Source organism: Pempheris klunzingeri, chromosome 17, assembly GCF_042242105.1.
Source record: "Pempheris klunzingeri isolate RE-2024b chromosome 17, fPemKlu1.hap1, whole genome shotgun sequence".
Lineage (NCBI taxonomy): Eukaryota > Metazoa > Chordata > Actinopteri > Acropomatiformes > Pempheridae > Pempheris > Pempheris klunzingeri.
In genome coordinates this window covers 7,197,872-7,217,281 of record NC_092028.1, presented here as the reverse complement: position 1 = coordinate 7,217,281, position 19,410 = coordinate 7,197,872, and the positions used below count along the sequence as shown (strand labels likewise).

The 19,410-nt window shown below is 41.0% G+C and overlaps 1 protein-coding gene across 1 annotated transcript; it reads left to right on the top strand.

The window, feature by feature from the left end:
* The first annotated feature begins 6,566 nt into the window (after positions 1-6,566).
* On the top strand, positions 6,567-17,764 carry nfe2l1a (nfe2 like bZIP transcription factor 1a). Its single transcript, XM_070848282.1, has 9 exons — positions 6,567-6,642; positions 6,675-7,023; positions 7,600-7,794; positions 12,880-13,065; positions 13,926-13,991; positions 14,074-14,208; positions 14,337-14,508; positions 14,891-15,577; positions 16,664-17,764. Exons 2-9 carry the CDS (start codon positions 6,742-6,744, stop codon positions 17,638-17,640), a joined length of 2,700 nt encoding a protein of 899 aa, XP_070704383.1. The 5' UTR covers positions 6,567-6,642; positions 6,675-6,741; the 3' UTR covers positions 17,641-17,764.
* The last annotated feature ends 1,646 nt before the right edge of the window (positions 17,765-19,410 follow it).

Here is a 19,410-nt window from a genome sequence, read left to right as displayed (position 1 = left end):
CTGGAGCAAATGGATAACATAGAATTTATTCTCAATTCCTGTATAACATAAATCTTTGTTACCGATGAATAACCACTAACCAATAAAGTTTGTTGATCATAGTGCCAACACTTGTGGTAACTGTAGTTTGCAATGTCCCCCTTGTAATTTGCCAGTTTGGTGGCTCTGTTAGATGGCTGGTTAGTCCCCCACTTTGGTCCAGCCAGAAATATCTTAGCAATTATTGGATGGATTGCCATGCAGTTTGGCTCAGACATCCATGGCGCCTAGAGGAGAATACCCACTGACTCTATTAATACCCTGACATGTCCTCTAGCGCCACCATTAGGTTAAGGCTTTATCTGCTAGATGGATTTGTGCACTATTTTCCATTTCCATATTCATAATATATCCTTTTTTCATGTAATTACAGCTGCTGTTGTCTGAAAAGTCCACAATCCCCATCAACGAAACCAGTATTAAAAAGGGGGTAGAAACCTCCGCTTCCATAAATCTGAACACATTAGACCATTTCAAACACCACTGCATTGTAATATATAGCACATGGTTAATTCCCTGCTTTATAGACCTGGTGTTTGTACAGCTGTTCTATGAAGGAGCATATAAAAAGACCTTACTGTGTTGTTCTTATGAGCTAAGGAAAATTTGATTTAAAAAAAAAATAATGATATTAATATTTAATATTAAGGAATGGATTTTCAGCAATTTTATAGGAAGTCCTTTTGTACAAGAAAAGCTGAGTGAAGGTATTTGATAAATTTGCTTTCTTGTATACTTCCAGTCTGTTATGGGACCTGCGTATTGTATTGCTATGTTTTACATAATGACATGAGAAACCTGTCGTGAACTTCTGTATGTGGTAACCTTGCCTCCACTATTCAGACATTGTGCAAACTGGGGTTCCTTCTGTATCATTTTCATTCCTTGGCTGGATTCCCAGACAGCTGGTGAAGCTGGATGTAAGGAGGCTTCTGTCGCCATAACATGTCTTTGTCGCCAAAGCTTTTCTTAAATTGCAGATGGTTTGTTTTTATGTATGCATTTTTGAGTATTAATTACATTGTTGGCTAATGAAGACCATGTTAGCATCAGCGCTCTGCTGAAAAAATAACCCAGTGAAGTGGTTTGATATACTTATTGTGTATGTGCCATGGTAGTTTTGAAATCTGCTTTGTACAGTTATGTTTGAGACATTTAGCTGACATGCTTGTGGCCATTAGGTGCTTGAACATGTCCCCCTTCTGTTTGTTACATGTCTGTGGTCTCCAGAGCAGCCTGTCCTGTTCGAGGGTTGTCTTGACCCTGCGTTACTAAGCACAAGTCAGGAAGAACCCTTCAATCTGAGCGGAAAAAACTTTCTAAACTCATATGTATTCGCTGAATTACTAGAATGTAAACAGAGAGAACATTCTTGCATAATGATGCACAGTTAACTCATCCTGAATGTTCAGTATTGCCTTCCATTCAGCTAAACGTTTGCATTTTGAATCACCAACACTATGTCTTGTTTGTTTTGCTAAAAGCTGTTAATTAAAATTATTTGAAACATTTCTAAATTTAAAGTAGTATGCTGTACTTTGGTGTGCATGGACTTGCTAGCCAACTATTTTTACTAGACAGCCAGCATTGTGACAAGATTACAAGCCTGTTTGTAATAGCCTACAGGAGAGGCACAAACTGCAGGTATTGGAATTCATGCAATTTGTTTTAACTGTGGATTCATTTACTAAATTGAATTCAATATAAACATTATACATATTAAATCCTATGAACAGTAAACTTTCCCTAACCATAATGCTGTTTATTTGCAGACAAGTTCGAACAACAGTCGTGGAATTTGCCTCAGAATTTGAGTACAACTTCCGTGTCCCTCCCCCCCACCCTCTGCGGCGCCTTTCAGTTCTGCCCCCCCACGCTCCTCCCCTCAGAGCAGGCTGTCATGCACACACAGGCTAACCACAGTGACATGCACAACGGCACCACTGCAGATGTCTAGCTGGCCGTGGAGCTCCAGGCAGCAGGCAGGAGACAGCTCCTGGGAGGTTGCTATTATCCTGGAGGTTCAATTCCTGATTTTTTTCCTCCTGCATAGAATGAAATTTAAAAGCCCATCCACTATATATGTTTATATTTATTACAAGTTGGTTATTGTCTGTAATTGTGTGTTTTTTTTTTTAAATTACGTACTTATTCCACATATTTGTCAATTGTGTCTAAACAGAAAGCGAGAGAGACGGCGCACATACACAAGCAGACAGAGAGGTGGAGACAGATACTTTACCTTACAAATTCACGAGGTTATTGATCAAGATCAGCTCCACGTGTAATTGATAAAGAACAAAGGAGCAGAATTACTTGTTGACCTGCACAGAGAAACACACTTGTGGTGTGAACAGCCTGGCTCCTGCTCACCCTAGAATGGACATATGCAGATATCTTCCAGAGCTCCTCCTCAAGATGCCGCAGAAGATTTTGAGCTTTACTGAGCAGTGATTGACAATGTGTAATAGATTCCTCCTGGCTCTGATAACTTGTTTTCATTCAAGCGTGGTAGATTCTTACAAATGCCATTAGGAGCACTAGGAGGAGCCAAAGGAATTTGAGCGTTTTCACAGATTCCCTGTGTCAGGTACTACTGACAGGATATAGTAACAGTTGCAGCAAATATGACAAAAGCTATTTTTTAAAAAAAGTTAGCCCACCTACAGAACTTTTAAAGGGATAATAAAGGCTTACTCTGTTGTAATTAAGAAGACCAGACTCTTCTCTGACCACAGCAGCATGTTGGTCTGACTTAGGTATTCATGGAGATGTTATTATTATTGTCGTGGTACAAAGTGGTGTAAGCTCAAAGGTCAACTTACTAGCTCTTCTGAAATTTAAACTGCATCTCGTGGTCTTCATCTAATGAATGGTTCAGCTGTCATCACATAACCTACAGTAAATGTGACAGTTCAGTCATGTAACATGAGGTGGTTAGTCTCTACATTTCATTTCTTGAGTAAAATTTTGAACTTTGATTTTGACAAGTCATAAGTATGGGATAATTATGTGAGATTTAATGAAGAGATATCATGTAAGAGCCCCATAATAGGGCCGTTCGGCCTTGCAATTGATGCCAAGTGCTTGCTCATGTGGGTATTCTTGAATTCCTGCTGTATATGAAAAGAGTCTTGAGATAACATATGTCATGAATTGGAGTTATATAAATAAAGATCAATCGGTGAAAATCACCAGGCTTTGATGTCAAAAGATTTCAGCCCTGAATGAATTTAGAGAAGCTCTTTGTACACGTGAAGAAAGTGAACAAACTATTCTGATGATGCCCTAATGTGTTTCAGTATTTATGTTTTTATATATAGATCTGCTATATTCAGCTAAACCCTCTCTCTCCTGTTTGGAAAAAAAAAAAAAACCCATGAAAAATACCATTTTTATTCTAATCACCAACTCCTTATTCTTTTATCACTGGTGCTTTCTCACTCTCATCATTCATTAGAAAACAGCGATGATATTGGAGATGAAATGATAAAGGCACATATTTGTAGTCATGCAGTAATAATCCAAAGACCCAGACCAAGGCATTGAATATATGGCGGACAGAGGGACACTATCCTTGTTCATGGGACTGTTGTATTTTTGGTATTGTTGATTATTCTATAAGAATTCTTCAATACAAGAACTGTTCGATTGAAGCTGACGAAAACTCTGTACTTTTGCTGCTGATGTGTTAACCACATGAAGATGATAATACGCTCGTACTTTCACTCATGTAGGATTTCGAATGCAGCACTTTTGCTTGTAATGGAGTATTTTTACAGTGTGTTAATGGTACTTAATGTGAGATAAGAGATAAGATAAGAGAGACTTTATTAACTCACACTGGGGAAATTTACTTTTTACACCAACAGAGGAGACAGAAAAAGTGCAGAAATAGTGTCAGTAAAAGAAGTAGTGCAAAAACAAGGGAGGACAAGAATAAAAGAAAATATAGAAATAAATACAAATATAGAAATATGAGAAAAATATAAAGTTATATAAAATATATATGTGTAAGTAGTAAGTAAGTAGTAAGTAAGTAGGAACTTGTTTTTTTCTATTCTTTATCACAATGTTTGTCATAGATAGGAGACAGAACAAACACAATGGTTCATGTTTTTGTGATCTGATGTTCTCTCTCTCCAAGTTCAATAAAGGTTATTTTTGAATCACTCACACACACATCAATAAATTTAGCCTCACACACACGTTTGCTTCCAAACACACTAACACTGACTCCTCCTAACATCCACACACAACAACTTTTTTTTTTCCAGGGCGGAGTTATTATGGCACGTCATCACGGGGCGTGTCTTTATAAAGGCCCCTCCCTCCCCGGCTGGTCAGGACACCAGCTGAAGCTGCGGCAGTGTGACTGACAGAAGGAGACCGAAACTCTGCCGAGCTCTGGTAAGACTCTCACGTTGTAATATTCTTCCAGCAGCCTTTAGAGAGTCCCTCCAGCCCAGGGGTGATCTGGTAGTGTGTGATAGTGGTGTGGCTCTGTGATATTCCTGTCAAATCGTCTGTGTGTTCCACACTGTGACTGAGTTTCACGCGGATTTACGGACAGCAACCTGCTGCCTGCTTTCTATAGACATAGTGCATTTAGCGCAGTGTTTCTGTCACTAATGTGTCGGCTCAGTGTCACAGAGTGATGAAAATATTGTGTAACCTGTTGCTCCGGCTGATCCACAGACAGATCATTTACACTCAGAGAGGAAAACAACATAGCATCAGTCACCAAGGAATGATAACAGTAATACTGCTACTACCATCATTAATAATAATAATAATAATGATAATGATGCAGATAATAATTCATCTCAAGTAGGCACTTTCCATTCCACTCTTTAGTTGCCTGGTTGTGTATCACAGGACCTGACCACCACTGGAGTGGAACCAAGTCCACTTATTAAAGTATGGAAATGGACATAGTTACAAATCTGAGACACTTTTACTTTACTTGAGTGCTTTAATTTCATGCTACCCACTGATATTTATTATATAATATGTAACCTTCACCAACTACAACAATAAAGTGCTTATATGATACGATATATAATAGTAATGATCTAACGCGTGTAATAGCAGCACATTAATCAACACAGTCAACTATTAGACTACACTAATGTAGTCTAATGAAAGAATTAAATACAATATACAAAATGTAAGCAGGCAAAAACATAAGAATAGAAAACAAAGAAAAACATGAGAATTGTCAGATGCATCATATAATGCTGTACCCACCTACCCCAATGTAACAGCAGATTGTGTTGGCATGTAACAATACTAAGAGCCTAATTCCTTCTAGACCCCACAGCACAAGATTATACTTGTAAAAGCATGTACGAGTGTATGGTATAGTTAGTTATTTTTATCACTGGGTCTTATGGCACTGAAAAAGTTTTCAGGCTCCAGCTATAGTCAGCTGTTCCACTGCAGCTTCTATCAATGGGTCACCATAGAATGAAAAGTAAACCCAGTATGAGGCAGGAGGGAGGAGACAGGGAGGGGGGTTTTCCAGGCAGACGCTGGCGATTACATCATGTGGCTGCAGAGAGGCAGTGCAGGGCAGGCAGGTGGTTACCAAAGCCTTTCTAGAAGAATATGGAAGTTACCAAGAGGGACGGCCCAGCCCTGCCCTGTCTGCATATCTGTTGTTCTTATCTCCTCACACAAACTGTCAAACCTCTCAAGTGCCGCCTCTCTGCAGGTCAGGCCACACTGACAATGCGAGATTAGTGTTGACAATGCCACCAGTACAGTGGTGACAGTGTTATTGTGGTGTGGTAGAAATACTTTTAGAAATTAGCAATAACTGTTAGCAATTAAAGCAACAGTAGTAATAGTTCCAAAGTCAAAAGTCAGAACCAACTTTATTGATCTAGTATGCGAACCCATACAAGGAATTTGACTTTGGTTTTTCCACTGCTCTTGTGTACTTACACATAACCAGACAACAAGGGAGACAAGAGCAACAAAGCTGAAAGTATATTGTAGTTGCTAGTTATAGCTCAAGTAAGAGCAGATGTTTAGGTAATAGAAATAGCAGTGAGATCCTTTACGTTAAAGTACAACATGTAAAACATGACTTTACAATACTTATTCAGTTTCTTGCTGAAAGTTAAATCAGAAAATCAATTCCACTCTTATGTCAGTGTGTCAAATAAAAAGCTACTGCCAGCAGTCGGTTAGCTTAGCTTAGCATCAAGACGGGAAACAAGGGCTAGCTTGACATATTTTAACACTTCAGTTTGTGTTTGGATTGAACAAATGTGATGTAACATCTTAAGGGGGAACTGCACTGATTTTACACATCTGAGTCTATTTACAGGTGTTGGAGCATATACTGTACATAATATACATTGTCATATACATGACATCAAAAATACATGTTGTATAGCCTTGTGTGTCAGAAGTAACTGTGTGAAGTCTAAAGTTATAAACTTAATTCACAGGAAGAACTATTATGAAGTTATGAGGACCAAGACTTTTTGGGCAAGCCTTTAAGAACGGGAACACTCAGCCTGGATGAGCGTAGAGTTCCATCAATACATCTTCTTCACTTTGACACTGAGAAGGTGGGTGGAACTGTGCCCTGTCTTGATATTCTAGGGACTACAACAGAAGAGGCACTCGCTGTGGTGGTGACTGAGCTGAATCCTGGACCCTTTACACGTCTCTGATGTACCAGAGACCATGCTGTACCTAAAGAAATACTTCACGGAAGGCCTCATCCAGGTGGCCATCCTGCTCAGCTTATGTGGAGTGAGGATTGATGTGGGACTGGAGTCTTACCTGCTTCCCTCCTGGCACGAGATGATCCGGGGTCCGACCTCAGCGCTGATGCAGACTGAGTTCCACAACCTTCGCAACCGCCTGGAGGATGGCCATAGCCTGCACCCCAAGAGTGTAGATCTGGATGGGTTCTTCACAGCACGAAGGCTGCTAGGCTGGGTCCGATCTCTGGACAGACTGCAGGTAGGAAAATATGTCTATCTTCACCTATCTAGTCATATCTTTATCCATATGATCACATTCAGGAAGTCTTGTTTCCCCCATTTCTAGTCTTTATGAAGCTAAGCTAACCAGCTGCTGGCTGTAGCTTCATGTTTGTTCGTACAGACATGAGAGTGGTGGTGATCTTTTCATCAAACACTCAGCAAGAAAGCGAACAAGTGTATTTCCTAAAATGTCAATCTATTCCTTTATGTAGAGACATTGATAGGGGACTGCATTAAGTAATTAATTATTGGTTGGATTCCAGCCCCCCGGCGACCCTGAAGGATAAGTGGTATAGACAATTGATGGATATATGGGTTATTGGTTGGATGTTCTTTAAGGAGTCTAATACCTTTGCTTTCCCACATTTTATTGAGTATTCCTTGCTGCTAAAAAGTTGTTACAGTTCCAAATTTTGCAATATTTTACACCATGTGTTTTTGATTTAAGCCCCCCCCCTCCGCCACTAAATGTTATGTGCATCTGTTGGAATACCACTAAGTTATAAATACTTCAAAATCTAAATTTTGAAAATGTTCATACCTTTCTCCACAGGTTCCTCGTGCAGAGCTGGAGGCATGGCTGGTCCAACGGCAGTCAGACCCTCTCCCTGTGGGACTTTCAGACCAGCCCTCCCCACTGGAGAGAACCCCTGCTCTTGTGGAGAGAAACCAAACGGTTCCGTCTGTAGGATCCAGAGTTGGGCTGCAGGAAGAAGAGGAGGAAGAGGAGAAGGAGGAGGATAAAGAGGTAAAGTTTCATTCACAGTCCGTTTAAGAACATTCAGGATTACTTTTAATTTGTTCTTGAGCAGCATCAGAATTGGGAGATTTGGTCAAGAATCTTCATGGTTCAGCCAAGACTGAAACTACCTAATAGGATTATCTGACATAATTCCAATGTAGGAACCTTTTCATTTAGGCCTAGATATTGAAATTTTGGAGATGCAGCAGGTTTTAATGGAAACGAAGCTGAGGTCTAACTACCAAAAAGCATACACAAATGTTTATGTTATTACTGTATGTTACTAGGTCACACATTTCTTCAGAGTTCAGTTCAGGGTTATATTTAGTTCAGATGAGCAATCTCTGTCACCTTCTGTCCATGACATAACCCTGTGAGACCTAGAGGAAAAGAACTTGTTCATGCACAGTTTGACAGGTTTTTACAACTACTGCAAGAGCTTAAAGACAAAAGCCAAAACCGTTTCACTATGAGATGTATTGCCTTATATCAAGAAGAATGAATGGAAACACTGAAGGGCATATATTCTAAGGATTATATATACTGTACACTCCAAGTAGCTAACAAGAGCTGCTACATATACTTATATACATACATACATCTACTGTATAACAGAATTTCAGCTACAGGCACTTTAAGTGGCTATAAACAATAAGAATCAAATGGCTATGTGCAATATATGTTATCCCTTAGAGATTTCTGCCCACAGCTGAACTGTTTTGGCTCAGTCTCACAACTTTCATAGCATTGTTTTCGGCACCAGTGGACAGATGTTTTCAGTAAAACAGCTCCACAAGCCACTGTATTGTAATTATTCATTTATATATAAAGTATAATTTACATGACTGTTTTTGTATTTGACTGTCACTAAAAGTGAGTGTGATGTCATGTGAGATAATGAGTCAGATCTAGATGAGTCACTCGGAAACCTCAACTCACCGCAACTGACCTCAGTAGGAAGATGAAGCAATACGCTCAGTACAGTTGCAATACAGTAGAAACACCCTACTGGAGAGAATACACCTTTTAAATACACATACACACACACACAGTAGCCTGTAGCCGGTCATTCCTAGTGTTAACACCTCAGTATCCTGGTTCCATACAGCTGCCAACATATGCAGTTCAGTTCACTTGTTTATATCTATGAATGTGCACTCAACAGCACACTGCTAGACTCACTTTGATCAGACCTCTGAACAGAAACACTTCCACACTACTCTGTATTAGCTTATTCCAGCTGAGACCTTGCCTAGTGGCAGCCCTCCTTGCTTACAACGTAGCCACACATCCATGACCGGATTTATTTATTTATTTAAAAGAATGATCCCTGTCTCTTTGACACAGAGAGGCGCACAGCGTATTGGTTAAACACTGGTATCGGATTGGAATAAGTCTGCAGCTTTAATGTTTCAGTTCACTCTCAGCGCTCTCTGAATGTCTGCAGCAAGAAGGTGTTTTCAGGGAACTGGAACTTTAAGCAACTGCCAGATATTTTATAGATATTTTATATCTCAGGATTCGACGGAGAACAAAAGAGAGCTAAAAGAGAGTGAGTTATTGGACTTATATTTATCAAGTGTCTGCTTAATAAGCAGTTTGCTAACACATCTGCCACAACAACTTCATAAGGACACATCAGTTTTTTAAAGCTTTTTTGGCTGACCTGGGCAGGCCAAAAATTGAGACTGCTTTAAAGCAGCTTGAAGTGTCTGTTTAGTGGAAAGGTAGTGTGGAAACAGCTCCTTCTGAAATCACAACTTGCTGTTTTTACATTTGTGTTTGTTGAGTCATTTATCTAACAAAAATCAGCTAATCAGCAATCAGCTAATGATCATCTGATCTGTGTGACAACGCTGACTTCATGTTTATGCCTGCATGAACTTTGAGCAACATTTATTAATGGAAACACCTCAGACATGCCAGGTCAAGCTTCGGCCTGTAAGACAGGCTTAAGGCATGTACGCTACTGGGTTGGGCCAAATAAACAAGTTCCATCACTGGATCACACACAAAAGTCTCAAAGACTTCATAAGACACACTCAGACACAACACACAGGACAGACTGTACAATGTATATATAGCTCACAGACTGGCCTGCATGTCCAGTCCGAACATGTACACACACACACACACACACACACACACACACACACACACACAGACTGTGAGTAACAGTCTTGTGGGGCAGTGCATCAGGATTAGAGAGTAACATCAGAGTAACAGTGGGTCTCCTGTAATTTGATTTCTGTGGCATATTGTCATAAATTATACACCAATTACACCCTATGTACAAGTGTGTTGAATTAACCCACAGTACTGAATCACCTCACTTTAGGACCTCACACTCGGGTTTGATGGAAGTGTTTGGTACTTATTTGATTTGGTGCATTAAATTTTTTTTTTGTTTTGACGTTTATAAAGAGAGGCTTAACTTACCCCACTGGAAACCACACTGATATTTCATAGATGACGCACTTTACAATGATTTGATGAGAAAGTAATTATTAGAGAAAGCAATCATTATTTTATACAGTGACAGTACCACATGTATTAGATAGAGGCTGCCAATCGTTAAACCTTATTCAGTGATAAAGAGCAGAGAGGGAACACAAATGAGAAAAACTCTGACTCTACTGGATTTTAGTATTTCAGTGTAATTTTAGAATATGTTGGACACCTATATAGCCATCTGCATGGCAGCCTCACATACACTCACACACACCCACGCACACACTCAGAGAACACTTAAAGAGCTAAAGTACATGCTACCTACTCTCCATCAAACTGAATGCAAATACAACTGTGTTTTTGAATTATTCTCATGTGTCAGTCGGTGCATATGTACACAAACAGTCACACACACACTTTATTAGCTTCCTGGCCTTGTGACCGACCGACTTGTTTTGAAACCTGATCGCTGGCCTCTTGCGTTCTGACACATCCCTCCGTTTTGCAATCCCACCTGTTTACTGCATCAACACGCGCGCGCGCACACACACACACACACACACACACACACACACACACACACACACACACACACACACACACACACACATGCACACACACACACACATATGAAAAGAATCAGAGGCACTCATGCAAACCAATGAACAGCTTATGTATGTTATGCAGCAGTATGCAGCTTGCATCAATGCAATGCTTTAGCAGGGCTCTAACTTTAAAAAACATCTGCTCTTAACATATGCTATTTTGCAGAAAAACCAGCCTGTTTATTGATCTGATAGGCCAGAAAATGTACATTCAGATATATTCAGTATACACACAGTTTGATGCACACATGTGCACATATATTTTGAACCACAGGCACAGCTACGTGCAGAGCCTATTTCTGTATTAAATTAAAATGCACAATGGAGATGTTTTCAAAAACCGGCTCCTTTACCTCGATGCCTGCTGCTACACAGCGCACCTGAAAACTATGCTGTCATTTGCTACGGCTGCTCACACTGGACTTCTAAAGCCCAAACTCCACTCCAGCATTTACCTTAGGATGTAGCCAGTATCATCACTCCCCGCTCCCTCCTCCTTGCCTTAGCTTACTGTTGTTTGCTATGGCTCCATGGTTCCTGGAATATTTAGTTGGAAAGGCTGGCATCGGAGTGCAAATGCCCAGTGGTATTCTTCCACAATTGCTGAGTGGATTAAGACTGCACAGTTAACCATTAATTGCACTTTGCTCAAGTTCTCACCCCTCGAGATGTCGAGAGGGCATCATGAGCTATCATCCATCCTGAGTCCGTCAGTCCCTCAGTAAAGTGTACGAAGACTGTTGCAGATAATGTCAAAATGCTTCAATCTTTTTTTGTGGTCAACAAAATGAGCATGATTCAAACTTGGTCTTGGTCATTTGGACTCACCCAGTGAAGTCAGGTCTACATTTTCTTGTTGACCCATATATGTTCAAAGCCACATATTTGTCGTGTCTAGCCAGCTGTTGAGGGTGTCTGGGTTTGTCTGTAAGCCCCCATCCAGGTCAGGAGAAGGTTAAAGTTATTCTGAGCCTGGCAGCCTGTCTCTGGGTGAAACAGCAGTCTTTATGTTCTGTACAAACTGGTAGTATAGAAGGCAGTATAGCATTATACTACTGTAGTGGTTAGCATGGTGATATGTTACCTCTTCTCACATTATTTCTGTTAAATCTCTCTGCCTTTCTTATGGCTGCATAAAGATAATATGGTGTCACAATAAGAATGAAAGAAGCTTTTTTCTGTGTTTTAGCATTTAACGTAGTTCACATAAAAATCTCAACATTTTCTCCTGTGTGTACCTTTAAGATAATTGGTGCATATAAAAACACTACCCGCTAAAATGTGTCCAAACCGAACCTCTCTTAATCAAGTCTCCATCAATTCCAAAACATGTCCCATGAGGCCTGCCCACTGGCACATTGCCAAAGCCTCATGGGATCTGTAGTTGTTGAATGCTGTAAAAAAAAAGTAATTGTAAAAAAAAAAATGCTCTTTTAATATTTATTATTTCATTATAAATGAAAGCTGAATATTCACAATACAATACAGACACAATATCAATCATCAAACACTGGATTTTTCTTTGCAATTTTGAAGGCACCCTTGTTTACAGCTAGGTCAAATGTTTCATATTGTAGTGCTTATCACTTCTGCTTTACATGTAGATGGTCTTAGGTTCAAAATATAATGAAACCAGTAGTTCAGAGCTTATTCCACTAGTTTCACATTTTGGCAAAATATGCTTAATTGAGAAGATTGATACTATTCTTGTGCCTGTTGCCAGGCAACCAGCAGAGACCCTAAACACCCAAAGATGTCACAGGTAATATGTGACTTTTGAATGAATTCTGCTTTTAAACCATGTATCATGAGACTGAGCAGAACAAAGCCAGAGGATCCATAGTATATAGTTACATCTACTTTAAACGCAAGGTTCTTGGGTCAAAATCCAGTAGAATCAGTGATTTAAGACACTAAACTGGCTAAACTGTTTTACAGAAACTATACAGTACTCAACGTAACACATTAATCCCCAGACCCTGCAGTGTAATATATAGTTATGATAGATCATTCTTTTTTCTGTCCCTCCAAACAGGAAGGAACACATCATGAACTTCATCAAAATGGTGCTCAGGATGAAAGAGGGGAGGAAGAAGAGGAGGATGAGGAGGATGAGGGATACCTGGCTAGGCGTTACAGGAGGGCTGAGGGAGGAGGACAACCAGAAGGTTCCTACAACTATGCAAACAACAGAGAGCAAACACAGAATGAAGTAGACCAGGTAAGATTTCTTATAATTTCATCCTTATGATATTGTGCTACAGTATTTGTTTTTTTTTTTTTCTCATTTGGAGATGGTAAAATTCTGAAGTAACTTTGAGTTAAAATGAAAATTGTGACAGGTAGAAATGACTGAATTACTAAACTGTCAGTTTAACTGAATGGGCATATCTGAACAGTTCTAAACCCCTTTAGACCTGTCCTTCTGACAAAGTCAGAAGAAGTATATTTGGATCCAGCTAAGCCTTTCATAGTTACCAAAATCCTGTGTTAGTATAATGTATACTGAACGTAACACTGTATGAGTGTTAGATGAGGTGGTCAAAGCGTCTGTCATGCTTGGAATCAGAGCTGGATGCTTCATCTTCAAATGCTGGGTTGTTGCCAGCTCAGCAAAAAAGTAAAGTATGGATGACACACTTAAGCAGCTGCACCACAGGGTGCCTGTTACACCCACGATGCACTTTCTAGCATGCACAGATATATGTGTGTGTGTGTGTGAGAGAGGGAGAGAAACGTGCTAGTTGAAATGAAAGTGTGAACAATGAGCTTATTTCAGTTCAGCTTCTGACATATTTCAGAACAGCCTTTAAGATATCAAATATGCATAGCACATGTTGAAACACTGTTTGTTGTTAGGGCAGATCTTGAAAGAAGCTTGCCCTGTGAAAAAATTCACCTTTCCCACAATGCACTTGCAGGTCAGAATTTAGAATTGTCTGATTTGTGACTGGAGAAAATGGAAAGACGGAAAGTCAATCTGCTGGTCAAAATTAGTGTTACAGTCAAATGCTTGTTTTCTTTTCTCTTTAAACCTCCCACCCTGTCTTTGTCTTCCTCTCTTCCTCTCTCTTTTTTCAGACTGTCTCCCTCCAGGAGTGTTTGAGGCTGTTGGAGGAAACCTTTCCCTTCACAGATGAACAACAGGTACAGTCTCTTCTTTTCTCGTCAGTTCCCCCTGTTGTGTCCTTGATCTTGAAGAGTACCCAGCATTTTTCCTGTCCCTCAGGTAAGTGATGCTGACGGCAGAGGAGGAGACCTGGAGCATCAGCCCCGAGGCATGGAGCCTATTATACTGACAAGTAACCCTTCCTTAGACCTGGAGCTCCACTGGCAGGACCTGTTGGCTATCATGGAGCCTGAGGTGACTGGGAAATGAAATGAGATGAAATAACATCCTGCAAAATAAAATAACGTGAAATCATGAGATGAGTAAACCAAATCAATCAATCAAGCAAAAATCTTAATAAACTTTTTAAACTTCTCTTCCAGAACACAGATGCTGACATGATGGCTTCATTTGACCACACCTGTAATTCAGGAGCAACTAGGACTCTTCGGGGTGTTAAGTTTGAAGCTCCACAGCAATACTGTAACAACGATGACAATGATGTAACAGAGGCTGATCAGGAGGTCCTTCTACTGGAGACTCCCTTGCAGCACGGTAATTCCATTCAGAAGTTCTTGTAAGAATTCTTCAATCTGTTGAACAATCACATGATGTGGTTGAAGGCTTTGGAAAGAAGTAAATTGGAAATTTTGTTGATATTTTTTCTTGAGAAGCTCATCAACACAAATATATTCATGTTTAATCCTCTTCTGTTGAAGGGCGACATGTTGGGGATTTACATAAAGATATAGGAGTTCTAATGATGTCCCACACGCCTTTTAAAACTGTTGAATAAGATTCAAAAATTGCTATAAGACCATGATAATGTTGTTTTTATTATCTTAATGTTCCATGAATTATTGTACCAAAGGTCTTGCAATTCTTACCATGCCCAAATCTTTTCCCCCACTCAAGCGTGTCCACTCTTTGTCTTTAGGTTTGCTGCAGCCTACCAGCCAGTTAGAGCTAGAGCCAGCGCTGCTTCCACTCACTCCCACTGCAGAATTGGATGACCAAAGTTCAGCAAGGAACACTTTCAACAACTCTAATGTGAATCCCTTACATTGTCCTCCAGACCACAGAGATCTGCTTGCAGAAGATCCCTCAGAAGAATTCTGCCTGGGACTAAATGCAGAAGATAACCTGAGTACCTTCAGCATAAATCTGCTAACACAAGATCTTGTGGATACCATAGAAAGTAGTCCGGCTTCACAGAATGCTCCCTACCCTGAAAACCTTCCTAGCTTTGATGTTAGCTTTCATTCACGTGACTTGGCACCTTCGAGTGTCACCCCATCTCCTGAGGGGAATGGTTTGAACCAAGACCTTCTGACATCTCCCTCCAGCGTCTTTGTGACTGACGAGGAGGAGGATGTTGAGGATGAAGATGATCTCCCAAGCCTACTCAGTGGTCTCTTAGAGGATGCTGCCATCATGGATGAGATGAGATTGTTGGACTTGGCGCTGCTGGAAGGATTCAGTCCTGAGATGGCAGCTAGGCTGGAAGAGGAGGGTTGCCTTAACCATGAACTAGCCCGACAAGAAACTGGCAGAGATGATGACCAGTCAGCTTCTGGCATGGTGGTGACAGATGATCAGGGCCAACTAAGATGTCATCAGGAAGGTAATTAAATGAGGAGGCTGGCCAATTCAGCTTCAACAACTGTATGGCTGTGCTCCATTAACTGTAATGCACTCATTTCATATGTTCCTCACTTACAGGCTGGTTTTGTGGATTTCGAGCTAGTCATGGTTAAACGTTGAGCCTGGGACACATGTAACAGTGACTCTCTTTAGCTGGAGAGGTTAGAAAGAGATATACGTTTCTAGATTTTGAGCTAGCATTAGGAGAATAACAGCACATCGATCATTAACTGATTCAATTCAATTTATTTTGTATAGCCCAATATCACAACAGAGTTGTCTCACAGTGCTTTACAAAGTTCACTGAAATAAACAAGAAGTGTAATGATCTTAACGCTTCAATGCTACGCTAGTTACTGAAGGTATGCTGCTTTTTCTTTTTAATTGATTGTAACAGTGAATAAAGACCTACCCCACTTTACAGGAACAGTGTAGCTCCCTGCTCATCATCCAGCTCAGACATTTATTTATGGCTATTGTGTAATTGACTCACAATGAAATTATTACTGTAATTTTACTGGTAACACGGTTATTCAATAGAACAGCAGCCCTGGAGCCAGTAAATGTCTGCCAGATGATGCGGACAATGAATTGGATGATGAGCAGGGAGCTCTCAGTGCAGGCAACACAGAGGAAAGTTAAACATTGTTCATTTGTGCACACCTCCCACATAGTATCATACAAAGCTGCATGAAAATCAGCAAAGTATCCCTTTAATCTCACTGTCTTCTGTATCAATCACCAGGTACACTGTGATCTGTAGCTTCTATCTTTATGTTTTTCACCTGTTTCCACAATGCGACTTCCTACATTCCTACATAGTTTTTAATTGTCACATACTCTGCATTGTGCAGTTACATACTTTGTTGCCCCCTCCAGTACTTGACTTAAAGTATCAGATACAATAAATAGAACAAAAAAAAAGATACAACACAAGAAAAAATATTTAACAAATATATGCAAAAAATGAGATTATTACATATTAAATAAAGTGTAACTATGTTCCTTTCTTTTAATAGCACACCAATACTAAATTCAAGTGTCTACTATCTTTTCTTTCTCTTAGATGGCGAGAATGCGGCAGACTCAGACTCTGGTCTTTCTCTGAATTTCAGCCACAGTCCTGCTTCTCCGTGTGCTTCTGAGGCCTCCTCTTATTCCTCCTCCTCCTCCTCCTCTTCCTATCTGTCAGCTGTGGGAAGTCACATCACTGAAGATGAGGACGAAGATGATGAGGAAGGATTAGCGGATTCAGATATGGAAGTGGAGGTGACCATAAAGCAGGAGGAGATGGACGAAGAAGAGATGGGGGCAGTAGGAGGAGGGTACCCTGAAGATGTTATGAAACCCTTCCCTACCAACTATGGGGATCACAAGCTGTTTAATGGGTTTCCTCATCTGGAGCATGTTGGCCACGATCACACATACAACCAGCCCCGGTCACCTGCCTCTGCTCCATCCTGGGGCAAGATCCCCACCAAACACACCAAATCCTCTCGACATGACAGTGCCAAGCCTTACCACCACACCTCTTCCAGACATATCTCCGAGAGTAAAATGTGGGGCCGGGATGAACGGCGTGCACAAGCCCTGGGAGTCCCTTTCTCCAATGAGCTGATTGTTAATCTGCCAGTGGAGGAGTTTAATAACCTACTGGCCACTTGCCAACTCAATGATGATCAGCTTTCCCTCATCAGAGACATACGGCGCCGTGGTAAGAACAAGATAGCTGCCCAGAACTGCAGGAAGAGGAAACTGGACGTAGTGCTGGGACTGAAGAATGATCTGTCAGGTTTGAGGCGCTACCGTTCACGGCTGCTCCGAGAGAAACAGGAAGCCCTGAGGAATCTCCAGGAAATGAAGCACCAACTGGGTACGTTGTACCAGGAAGTCTTTTCCAGGCTGAGGGACGAGGAGGGGAGGCCGCTTGATGCAATGGAATACCTGCTTCATTTTGAGCCCAATGGTAGCATCAGGTTGATTTCACGGCAACAACAGGCAGTGACAAAATACAGCAAGAAACAGAGGGACAAGAAAAAGTGAGGAGGTGGATAAGCCATCAGAAAATGTAGGAACGGTGATGAAGTTCCTTAAAAGCAGTGTGATCGAAACCACAAAACCTGGAAAACACTGGTGAATATGAGGGAACACAGGAATTGGTGTGTGGTGTCAATGGAAGGTGCGATATGGTACCACGAAACCCTCAAACACTCAAAACAGATACCCCTCACTAAGATGGTTTTATTTAAAGAATGGGTGTATGGCTGGATGGACAGGAAATCAAGACGGGAGAAAGAGAAGTTATCAGCAGAAGGTGACTGTCATGATCATTTACTGCAGGATGTGTTGCTCTGCTGCACTCTTTTTTTGTGCCTTTCTAGTCTTTTTGACCAGTCAGAGTGCTTTAACACAACATTCACTTATTCACACACACACTCACACACTGATGCACAGCTCTGGGAGCAATTTGGGGTGCAGTTCCACGCAGACTGGAGGAGCCACCAATCTTCTCATCGGTGGATGACACGCCTCCTGAGTGACAGTCACCCGTCAACAAACAATTCTGACCTACTACATGGTGGAATGAAAACAATGGATGATAGACACCCTGGGACCAGGGCCCATGTGTAATTCTGCTTTGTCCTACATCAGCCCAGAGACTACCTCGGAGACTTGAAACTCTTGAGTTAAACAAGCCAACACATTGATAGCAGGCTGGGTCCTGGCTGTCAGGAAGGACGCCCCCTTGAGCTAGCAGGGGTGCAGCATGCCAGCAGGCTTAAGACTTGGGATCAGAATATGAAGGGATGAAGAATTTGGTGGATAGGGAACTCCACACCCTCCTCACCACTTTTCCCACCTGTGCACACCTGGCCACTCACTGCAGGAAACTGGCATGGCTGTCGGATTGCTGATTTTCAGGAAATCTCCCTCACCTCGTGTACTGGCTTCAAGTGTGGGGGGAGTAGAAGGCAAAATAAGACTTTTTTGATTTGATTTGAGATTGTAACAACCTGACAACAATCTGTTACCAATGTGACTAAGGAATGACTTTTTGTGGTGAACTGAAAGCAATGCAATAGGTTTTATCCATGCCTTCAACAGATATTTTCTGTTTTTACATATCTTTGTGTCTATGGAACTGTGGACTGTGAAATACTGTCTACTTCAAACAATATGTAGGAATCTATTTTCCTTGTAGCTTAAGCTAAAATCCCACCAGACAACAACTGAGGTAAGTTGTTAAGCTTCCAAGACTGACAGGTCAAAATGTATGTCAATGTACCTTTAATTGATACATTGATAAACCTGGATTCCAACATTTCTCCAACCTCGAGGCTGAGCTGTGATTGTTCCTGTGGTCGTTGTGCACATCGCACGGAAACACACAACTCCATAGAACTTCTGATGAAACTATTCAATATGTCCTCATACTGAAACGACAGAATTAGGGTTTCCACACAACACATATGAGCATTTTCAGGGCCCTTTATGTGTGACGGATGGGGACAAGCTACAAGTACAGTTGCCTTCAGCGTTTAGTATGGCCTTTACTGTAGAAACTGAAACCTCAGTGCCTGCTGCCACCAGGTCTTGCTGCAGGTCTTTTTGAGTCACTTTAGAGTTTTTGGCCACCTGCTTCCTCAGAGATCTGGTGGCAGCTGTTGATAGCTTCCTCTCTCTCTAGCACGCCCAAGTAGTGCAGCCAGTGTTGCTTGAGCTTTGACCTTGTGAACTATGCGTCCAACAGTATCTCTGGGAAGATGCAGTTTTGCTATCTTTTTGTATCCTATTCCCTCTTTGTGCAAAGCA